General features: G+C 44.5%; 1 protein-coding gene across 2 annotated transcripts; it reads right to left on the minus strand.

The window, feature by feature from the left end:
- Window positions 1-1,488: 1,488 nt before the first annotated feature.
- On the minus strand, window positions 1,489-11,251 carry parp12b (poly (ADP-ribose) polymerase family, member 12b). Of its 2 annotated transcripts, none has more exons than XM_033615189.2 (8): window positions 10,807-11,251; window positions 9,575-9,710; window positions 7,167-7,419; window positions 6,978-7,073; window positions 6,452-6,578; window positions 6,210-6,369; window positions 4,693-4,813; window positions 1,489-4,587 (listed from the first exon to the last, which is right to left on the minus strand). In XM_033615189.2, the coding sequence occupies exons 1-8, from the start codon at window positions 11,130-11,132 to the stop codon at window positions 4,400-4,402; spliced, it is 1,407 nt and encodes a 468-aa protein (XP_033471080.1). In that variant the 5' UTR covers window positions 11,133-11,251; the 3' UTR covers window positions 1,489-4,399. The 2 variants fall into 2 exon arrangements, with proteins under 2 accessions (XP_033471080.1, XP_033471082.1); XM_033615191.2 differs by having other exon boundaries at window positions 6,978-7,040; window positions 10,807-11,231.
- Between the last annotated feature and the right edge of the window lie 3 nt (window positions 11,252-11,254).

The raw sequence follows: 11,254 nt of genomic DNA on the forward strand, positions 1-11,254 counted from the left end.
CTGCCATCTGTTGGCTGTATCTATGACATCAGGACACGTGGACATGTGAGGACAGTGAGGTTTAGGATGGGAGAATAACTGACGTCTCGTTTCCTCTCTGTGTCTGGTGTCTGTAGATCTGTAAAAAAAACAGATGATGCCCCTAGTGTCCAAAACAAGGAAGTGCATGTCTTTACAGGTGGGTAGACACCTGACAGAAACACCTGTGGCTGTGGGGGAGGGGCTAATTTAGTCCCTGTTTCACCATCCTGTAGTGTGAAGGGCAGAAACAGGACCAATACAACAGTGACAATCAGCAGGAAGCTGAACTGAAGGAAACATCCTGTTAGCTAGTTAGCTTAGCTGTTACCTTAGCTAGCACACTGTCATATGGTGTCTCTGAAATCCTCCGCTAACGTTTGGTTTTTTTTTAGGTAAATTCTAGACAGAAATATTCCAGAGGAGGAGGAGGAGGGGACGTCGACTCAACGCAGTGTGTGATTTATCCTGATTTCATATGAGTAGAGGAAAACTCTGCTAGCTGCTAGGCTAATTTATACAATGTCAAATGCCATAGGCTTGTACTAATAACGTTAGCATGTTGTATTTGTGGGGGAAATGTGTCCAGATAAAGGTAAGTGTTTGTCTGCGACAAAGTTCATTCAGCGATTCAGCGATTTCATGCACATGACACAAGTCAACACAAAATATTCTCGTGTTCAAACTCGCACGTGTAACGCAACATGAACATTTGCATCGCACACGACAGTTGTTTTGTCAGTGAACCTTGTGAGCTGTAACGGAGCCGAATTTTGTAACATTACCTTTGTTAAATGTTGCTGTTGTCCCTGGCTTCATATGAGTAGCGAAAAACTGCACTAGCTGCTAGGCTAATTTATGCAATGTAAAATGCCATAGGCTTGTGCTAATAACGTAGCATGTTGTATTTGTGGGGAAAATGTGTCCAGATAAAGACAAGTGTTTGTCTGTGAATGCTGCGAGTTATAGTGAAGCTGATTTGTGTTTGAACTCCTCCCTCAGATGTGCAGCATGTTGTCAGAAATCTTTATCTATGTCACATTTAAGAGGACATTTTCATTATATTTAATTCATCATGTCTAATTATTCCTTTACTTCTTTTTTCTCTGCGCTGTTTTCTATATTTCTTGGTTTTTATTGGATTATTTCTCACGGACTGCTCAGTCTGCTTCCTGTTGGACTTTATTTTCTCTATAAGTTTCGTTCGTTTATCTGTTTCTCCTCCAGTTAAGGTCTGTCTGTATCAGTCTGGTTCGTCTCCACCTCCCTGATTTTTCCTTTTTACTATTTGGATTTTTTACAGTTGTGTGTACAAATAATAAAATCATGTCTTTATTAAGTCATGTCTAGTGTTTGTTTTAAATCAGTCAAACTTTAAAAAACGTGTGTTGTTGGGACGCAGGTCAGACTGCTGAACAGCTGGAAACTCAGTCACAGTTTTGTAGGTGAATAAAAATGAAACACATCATGTTTCTGTTGTGTGGAGTTTATTTAAACGTATCTGTGGAGATGTTTAAAAATGACCACGAGGAACATTTTAATTCTTAAGTCTGAAAATAACCGTAAAAATACACAGTAACAAAAATATTTTTTTGTTTGTTTTGTTTTGTTTTTATCAAAGGCAGAAGAAGAAACATGAAGAAACATGAAAAACTTTAACCCCTTAAAACACACCGATATACAGAGGATCAATAAGAACACAGGATCAATAAAAACACAGGATCAATAAAAACACAGGATCAATAAGAACACAGGATCAATAAGAACACAGGATCAATAAAAACACAGGATCAATAAAGGATCTGACCCTGACGAGCAGAGCCTGCTGAATCGCCATCGGACCAATCAGATCAGTCTATCTGACAGAGGCGGGCTCTGGGCAGGCGTAACATGATGAGGACAGCGCTGCGCCGTAGGAGTCTAAAAGTAAACAGCAAACCAATGGGGCTCAGTGCAATGAATACTTCACCTTGTTATTTGCTCTGATTGGCCATCGTGCTATCCAGTTGTGTGCGGCGGCATTTAATATGCCTGAGCCAGTGCGGCCCCTTGGGTAGGAAGGGTGTATCGGTAAGGCCCAGACTCTAAATCTCTCCAGGCTATATCTGTTATTGATTCTAAAGTATTAAAAACAAAAGGAGGTGACTTGTTGAGGTCACAGCGAGGCGCTGACTGATGACACATTAGACGGACGGCGTGCTGCCTTCAATGGTCGATCCGTCTGACGTTCACTCTGCAGCTCGTTAACGTCCATTAAAACACTTTGTCTCGTCTCTGTTTGCCTTTCTACAGTGAAGCCACACGTTTAACTGTTTCCCACAATCCTTCACTCCATCCTTCTCTCCTTCACTCCTTCACTCATCACTCCATCCTTCTCTCCTTCACTCCTTCACTCATCACTCCATCCTTCTCTCCTTCACTCATCACTCCATCCTTCTCTCCTCACTCCATCCTTCTCTCCTTCACTCCATCCTTCTCTCCTTCACTCATCCTTCTCTCCTTCACTCATCACTCCATCCTTCTAGGGATGTCCCGATCAGATATTCGGATCGGTATCGGCTGCCGATATTAGCAAAAAACATGCATCGGCATCGGATCAGACTGCATGGAAAAATGCTGATCCAAGAACTCCGATCCAGTTTTTCATGGAGTCCGATCCAGGTTTTCCGACCAGCCCAGCGCTCCACGATTCAAGCAGTCCATTCCAGTGATCCGCCCCAGCTCTTACTATCAATCCACCAGGCCAGCATGCAGAAGGCAGACACACACACGGAGGGTAGGGTAGGAGGAGTAGCGGTCAATTTAGTTAACTGACTATTTGTTTTCTGCTCTGGTTTTTTGAGAGTGATATTTTTATTTGGTTTACACTCTTACTGTTTAAGTAAAGAGCACTGATGGCATTGTTTTGGGCACAATTAGTGAAATTGGAGCCATGGATGGACTATTGCTTGTTCAAACAGTTGTACAATATTGTGTGTGGTTTTTTGTCCCCTCTGTTGGTCCCAGGAAACAGCAGCACCAGGCTGGCACTGACACTATAAATATAACTGAAAAGGAAAGTCCGCATTGTTTGTTAAATGTCAACAATGTCTTGTGGTGTTAATCTTTTTTTTATTTATTAGGGGGCCAAAGCACAAGTGTGTGGAGTCTTGCTGCTATTTTAATTTCAATGTTAGACATTTTAAAGATTTCTTGTGTTGATTTATTTTCTATTTATTAAGGGGCCAAAGCAGCCAAAGCAAACCAGCTATATTTTTTATTTAATGTTAAAGTTCAAGTTTAAAGTTTGTTTATTTAACCCTGTTAACAATAAACAGGTCAGTTTCTCATACCAACTGTTGTGGATCATTCTAACTAACCCGATTAAGTAGTTGTTCTTGTTAGAGTAATATTGCTTGATCAAACCTTTTCTAACATGACTGACAACAAAATAAGTGAATATGTATAATACGCGCTTGGATCAGATCGGTATCGGCCAAACTCAAGGCTGTAATATCGGTATCGGATTGCAAGTGGAAAAAGCTGGATCGGGACATCCCTACATCCTTCACTCCTTCACTCATCACTCCATCCTTCTCTCTGCTGTGACGTCAGCCCTGTGAGCTCCCTCCAGTGCTGTAACTAAGTACATTTACTGAATCACGTAACTTAAGTACAAATTTAAGGAACTATTACTGAGTCTGTTCTTTTTACCTCAGAGGGAAACACTGGACCGTTTCCTTCACGTCATAAATCTGACGCTGAGTTTATAAAATATGGTGATGATTATAAATTAAACTAAACAACAGTGGAGCTGAAAAAATTAATCAATCAGCTGATTGACAGGAAATTAACTGGAAACTGTTTCTGACAAACATTTTGCTGTTAGATTTTAGGTCAGTTACTTTAAAGTACTTTTAATACTTGAGTTACAATTTCCTGATTTTATTGACTCATATTTACTGCAGCAACATTTTCAGTTCAGACTCTGACCTGTAACATAGTATTATGTAAGATAGTATTTAGTAACAGAGTACCAGTTTGAATCACTGAGTTTGGATCTGTCAGGTCCATCAGGTCCATCAGGTGTGTAAGGTCCATCAGGTCTATCAGGTCCATCAGGACCATCAGGTGTGTAAGGTCCATCAGGTCTATCAGGTGTGTAAGGTCCATCAGGTCCATCAGGACCATCAGGTCCATCAGGTCCATCAGGACCGTCAGGACCATCAGGTGTGTAAGGTCCATCAGGTCCATCAGGACCATCAGGTCCATCAGGTCCATCAGGACCGTCAGGTCCGTCAGGTCCATCAGGTCCGTCAGGTCCATCAGGTCTGTCAGGTCAAGTCAGGAAGATATTTCCAGTAAGGAGGTGACGTCAGAGACAGTCTGAGTCCAGGTGTGTTCAACTGAGATAAGGCACTGTATCAGGTCCATCATGTCTGTCAGGGCTACCAGGTCCAGTCTGACCAGACAGACCTAGGACTAGGTTTAGGGTTGTCTTCTGGTTCTGGACCTGGGCCACTGAGACAAAGCGAGGCCGCCGGCAGATCCTCCTCTTGGTGTTGTGCTTGTGGTTCCTCTGGTACATGTCTGCAACCATCAAAAAGCACAACAAGAGTTTGTCTTCAGTTCGCTCAGCAGACATCAGACTCTGTGGTTAAACAGGAAGTGACAGGAAGTGACAGGAAGTAGTACCTGTGAAGCTGACGACGTACTCTCTGCGGCCCTTCACCACTTTGACCTCGGCGGTTCTGTCACACAGGAACGCCTCCTCCAGAGTCCGTGATGTCACTGACGTGGTGCGCTGCTTCTCGTCCTGAGGGGGGCAGATGGTCCAGGTTTGTATTGATCTGATCAGTTACAGGTTCAAAGACTTTCAGCCATCAGACTCACCTCAGGAGCTGGTCTCTGAGTCCAAAGGTTCACACTCAACCCTGTCCCTTAGGAAGAATACTCCCTTAAGTTAAGTTAAGGGGTTCCTTTAGGAGCAACTCTCAGGTTGTCTCCATTCCCTCGGCTAGCTCCAGAGATGCTAACTGTGCTAATGCTAACAGGAGGAGGAGGAGCTCCACCCACACATCAGCAGACTCTGAGGGCAGACTGACGGTGTGAACTCATCGCTCACAGCATCAACATGTTTACCTGGTTTTACCTGAGCTGAATAATGTGTCTTGCATCTCTTCCTCCTCTTCAATCGACATAAATTGAACCACAGTCTCATGTTCCGCTGATTATTAACCTTTAAACAGACTCTGGTTGGTTCCTTCAAATGTTCTGAAGGTTCCTGAAAACCTTCTGCCAACACATGAGAGCAAACTTCAGTTGTTAAGGGCAAACACCAAAAGGTTTTCCTTTAAAGGAATACTCCAACGATTTGGGAGTTCTGCCCTTTCTCTATCATTTTCATATTGAGACAACATGATCGATATCTTTTTTGTGTCTGTACGTCCAGTGGCTGGGTCTCAGTGGTTAGCATTGCAGCTTAGCTTAGCGAATACAATTGAAGTCTATAGGGGGTCAATAGCCTACTCGTAAAAGTGAACAGATAAACGTCCTCCTGACCCTTCAGACCCTCCTGACCCCCTGACCTCCTGACCCTTCAGACCCTCCTGACCCCCTGACCTCCTGACCCTTCAGACCCTCCTGACCCCCTGACCTCCTGACCCTTCAGACCCTCCTGACCCTTCAGACCCTCCTGACCCCCTGACCTTCTGACCTCCTGACCCTTCAGACCCTCCTGACCCCCTGACCTCCTGACCCTTCAGACCCTCCTGACCCCCTGACCTCCTGACCCTTCAGACCCTCCTGACCTCCTGACCCTTCAGACCCTCCTGACCCCCTGACCTCCTGACCCTTCAGACCCTCCTGACCCCCTGACCTCCTGACCCTTCAGACCCTCCTGACCCCCTGACCTCCTGACCTCCTGACCCTTCAGACCCTCCTGACCCCCTGACCTCCTGACCCTTCAGACCCTCCTGACCTCCTGACCCTTCAGACCCTCCTGACCCCCTGACCTCCTGACCTCCTGACCCTTCAGACCCTCCTGACCTCCTGACCCTTCAGACCCTCCTGACCCCCTGACCTCCTGACCTCCTGACCCTTCAGACCCTCCTGACCTCCTGACCCTTCAGACCCTCCTGACCCCCTGACCTCCTGACCCTTCAGACCCTCCTGACCTTTATGGTTAACCTTCCTCCAGCGGTCTGACTCACCGGCTGTCCGTACTCCACCCAGTCCCCGTGGTCTCCCTTGTAGTACCACAGCCACTCGGTTGTCAGGACATAGTGAGGCGGCTTTGTTACCGAGGAAACTGTGGAGAGGCGGCGAACGGGCTGCGACTCCTGAGTCATCGTCACAAAGTTGATGCCACAGCTGAAAACAGAGAAGAGTCTGAGTCAACACCTCATCCACTATCATCTTCTCACCTGGACGAAGGTGAGATGTGACCTCCGACCTGTGCATCTTAGACGGGTCACAGAAGTCCTGCTCAATGTCCTCCATGTGTGGCAGGTCCATCCAGGTGAAGCCATCAAACACCTCCCACTTATAGGGCAGGTGGAAGTGAACACGGCGACACTCGTCTGGTCAGAAACAACAGAACAATGTGAGACTGAAGCGGAGAGAGGCTGTGGTTTCATTTAAAGAAATCTGCTCCTGTAGTGACGTTAGAGAAATGATTAACCTGATGACATCACACACCATTTAATAATCTCTTTAAGGTTCATAAAAAATAACAACACAAATAAGAGTATCCTCCTGCATGGACCAGAGTCTCTTTAACCGGCCCGATGCAGCTGCACGTTTAGACAAAGACAGGCCTGTCTCCATTAGAGGCCTGGTCTGGTTACACCAAACACCTGGTTTTCAGCTAACGTTAAGTATTTAAACTCCGCTGCCATCTGGTGGAGTTTAAATAACCAAGTGATGTGTGATGACAGGGTGATGGTGAGGTTACGATGAAGTAATGAATGTGAACTCACTCTGAAACCTGCAGCTGTTTCTGGTGAAGTGCAGACAGATCTCTGTCCGCTCATCCGTCTGATCTACAGCGTGATACGACAAATCAGGAGACATCTCTGACAGACACACGGACACATTGAGAGTCATCCTGCACGCCGTCTGATACAATGCTGATACTGAGCGGGTGTAAACAGGTGTGTCATTGTTACCTGTGGCAACGGCGGCAGTGAGGTGGTGGATGTTCCTGTAGATGAAAGGCAGCTCGTGGATGACATCAGCGCTCAGTCCCCTCTCCTCCAGCATGCGGCGGCTTTCCTGGTCGATGGCGTGCTGGCGTTTACACTTGCTTCCGAACATGCAGTCGCCCTGGACGAAGTGCTGACACAGGTGCACCTTGGTGCAGCTCTCCCTGAAGGTGCAGTTGCCGTGAGGACCGCAGCCTTTGTTGTAGTGCAGACACACCTGAGACAGGAAGTCAAACAGGAAGTGACACAGCCAGCGGTGAAACACCTGAGAAACACATTACACTGAAGAAATCTAATGTTTGTTTTTAATCATGACTAAAAATCCCATAATAAATCATCTTTTAATAAACGATTACAGGTGGACGTTTGTTGTAAATATGTGTTTTCAGAATTACAACAAAAAGAGTTTGTGTTTATGGATTATATGTAAAATATATATATGTGATGTTTATAGAACGAAAGTCAGAATATACACAAAGAACAAACTCTAAAATGAAACTTTGAGCATATGGAGTGACAGTCTAAATATACGGAATTAATGTTCCGTGACAGTCGGCATATATAGAATTAAAGTCTGGTTATATAGAATAAAACTTGATTTGAGTGTATGGAATAAAAGTCAGAATACTTAGAATGAACTTAAATATACAGAATGGAAGTCAGAATATATAAAACAAAACTCTGAGTACATGAAGTGGCAGTCACAATATACAGCATGAAAGTTTGAGTTTATAGAATGAAAGTTGGAATATAATGGAATAAAAGTACAGAAGAATATACAGAATTAAATTTGAATATATGGAATGAAACTTGAATATAGATAATGAAAGCCCGAAAATATAGAATGAAACTTTGAGTGTATAGAGTAAAAGTTTGACTATATATAATTAATGCCAGATTGATACTTTAAATATAAAGAATGAAAGTTGGATGAAACTCAGCATATATAGAACTAAAGTTTGGTTATATCAAATAAACAGTTTCAGTTTATAGAATGAACATTGGAATATAATGGAATCAAAGTTTGATTATATGGATTAAAAGTCAGAATATACAGAACGCAATTAAAATGTATGGAATGAAACTTGAACATATTGAATACAAGTGGGAATACATAGGATCAAAGTTTGAGTGTATGGAATGATAGTGGGAATATATGGAGTTAAATTTAAATATATGGAATTAAAGTTTGGACATTAGGAGTGACAGTGGGAATATATAGAGTTAAAGTTTAGATATACAGAATAAAGAGACAGAGAGAATCTATCACATGAAACTTAATAATATTGAATGTAATTTGAGAAGACTCTTCAATAAAGTGTGATTAATGTGATGTTCTATTAATATGACTTTTTTCTATGAATATGAATTTTCAACTGTAGGATTTTGATGAATGGATGAACAAATGAAAGGATGTTGTATTAATAAATGATGTGGTTGTGAGCATGAGATGTTTAGTCATGATGAATAAAACCTGACAGAAACAAAATGCTTTTACTTTACCTCTGAGGAAAACTCAATCACTCACCTCCACACCTGTATTGTTTTTTTTTTTTTTAAATTTTTGTTCTTTTTCCTTTTTGTTCTTTTTTAAATTTTTGTTCTTTTTTTGTTCTTTTCCCTTTATTCGTTTTTTTTTTTTCCTTTTTTGTCCTTTGTTTTGTTTGTTGACGTCTTCAACTGTCCAAAACCCAAAGATGTTTATTTTAACAGCAGAGAACACTCAGGTACATCACAGGTATATCAGGTGTGGCTCAGGTGTGGCTCAGGTGTATCACAGGTGTGTCTCAGGTGTATCTCAGGTGTATCTCAGGTGTGTTACAGGTGTGGCTTAGGTGTGTCTCAGGTGTGTTACAGGTGTGTCTCAGGTGTATCTCAGGTGTGTTACAGGTGTGGCTTAGGTGTGTCTCAGGTGTGTTACAGGTGTGTCTCAGGTGTGTCTCAGGTGTGTTACAGGTGTGGCTTAGGTGTGTCTCAGGTGTGTTACAGGTGTGTCTCAGGTGTATCTCAGGTGTGTTACAGGTGTGTCTCAGGTGTATCTCAGGTGTATCTCAGGTGTGTTACAGGTGTGTCTCAGGTGTATCTCAGGTGTGTTACAGGTGTGTCTCAGGTGTATCTCAGGTGTGTTACAGGTGTGTCTCAGGTGTGTCTCAGGTGTGTTACAGGTGTATCACAGGTGTGTCTCAGGTGTATCTCAGGTGTGTTACAGGTGTGGCTCAGGTGTATCTCAGGTGTGTTACAGGTGTGTCTCAGGTGTGTTACAGGTGTGGCTCAGGTGTATCTCAGGTGTGTCTCAGGTGTGTTACAGGTGTGTCTCAGGTGTATCTCAGGTGTGTTACAGGTGTATCTCAGGTGTGGCTCAGGTGTGTTACCTCTGGCAGCAGGGCGGGGTCGTTCTGCAGCAGTAGCAGGAACAGCTGCTCCTCGTTGAGGTCATGCAGCGTGCACTCTCTCAGTAAGTCAAAGTTGCGACCCGAACGAATGTCGTGGGAGAATTTACACGGCTTCCTGCGACAGACGATGACATCACACGTCTTCATATCATCAGTGATCAATAATCAATACTTAATATTTATCACCAGTCTGCTGCGTCCTGACTTTATGACAACCTGCTGCAGAATGAGTCCAACAGAACATACCTGCCGACTCTGGATTCAGCTGAATAAAAAGGATTCATAAATCATAACATTAAAGTCTTCAGGTTTCGCTCAGTGGTCAGGTGTGAACAGTTACAGGTGTATGTGGTGCAGCTCAAACACCTGACGACACAATATTTAGATCCTCAGTGACAAACAGGTAAACACTAGTTAGTTAATGAGGGGAAAAACTATTTATTCAAATTCCAGCAGCTGCTGAAACAAACAAACGTGAAAACATGTCAACATGCATGACACGTTTCAAACAGCTGCTGTGAGATAAATAAATTCAGGCTGAGGAACAAACTGCAGCTGAGACGAGGACGGACTGATGAAGCTTCACTACAGGTTAATAAAGGACACCTGTCCACATACAAATGAGGACGAGGAGCAGATTCTACCTGAGATATGAACACATGATCAGAAACACTCAGACAGGTGAGCACATGCCATCATCATCACCATCAGTTTCATTTCCCTGGAATCAGTCAGCTGTTCTATGACCTCACTGTAACATGACACCTTCTCATGGCTATGGTGTTGCTATGGTAACAGCTTTGGTCCCTGTTTACTTCCTGTCAGCTGACAAACTGTCCAAGGTACAACGTTACGATGTCACACACTTTAATGAGACTAATTACAGATCGTCTGTGTGTCGGTCCCACGGTGAACAGAGTCCTGATGATGATGATAATGATGATGATGGTTTTGTGGTGTAATGCTCCTTTAATGCGCAGCTGCAGCAGGTTTCTGTTTCCTTAAGTTTCGTTTGGCCTGTTCACTGCTGCAGGAGGAGTGTATCCCTCCGCGGCGGAGGAAACAGACAGTTAAATTAATGCAGGTGATGAGTTCAGTCTCTGCGTGTTGTTTTAGATCTACGGAAACCTGGAGGCGGTTAATAACTTCATCAGAACAAACTGATTGTACATGTTACTGTGACACTCTGTGCGCGTGCGCGCTGCTCTCACCTGCCCTTGCCGAACCTGCAGTTTCCGTAGATGAAGAACTTGCACAGGTGGAGGTGTGGACAGTCCTCCTGGCTGCAGCCTCCGCTCTCCTCCCGACCGTATCGACCGCACAGCCGCAGGGACGTCTGGGCCACCACGGTGAGGCCCGCCGCGGGGCCGCCGACCAGGAGGAAGCGGGGACACTTCTGGACGATGAAGCGGAACTCCTGCACGGTGATGTCGACGCGCTGCAGCAGCTTCCGGTGCAGCTGCAGCAGCTCCATGGACCCGGAGCTGCTGCACAGCAAGCTGGTGGCGAGCTGCACCTCCCGGCTGTACTCGGACATGATGCTCTCTGAGCGGACTCCCCCGGCAGACTGAGCCCGGTCTGTACCCGCAGCCCGGTACACCTCCCACAACACTTCCGCCTCCACACTGTCACAGTAAAAGCACACCTCCAAAACACAGG

Source organism: Epinephelus lanceolatus, chromosome 23 (assembly GCF_041903045.1).
Source record: "Epinephelus lanceolatus isolate andai-2023 chromosome 23, ASM4190304v1, whole genome shotgun sequence".
In the NCBI taxonomy this organism is placed as follows: Eukaryota; Metazoa; Chordata; class Actinopteri; order Perciformes; family Serranidae; genus Epinephelus; species Epinephelus lanceolatus.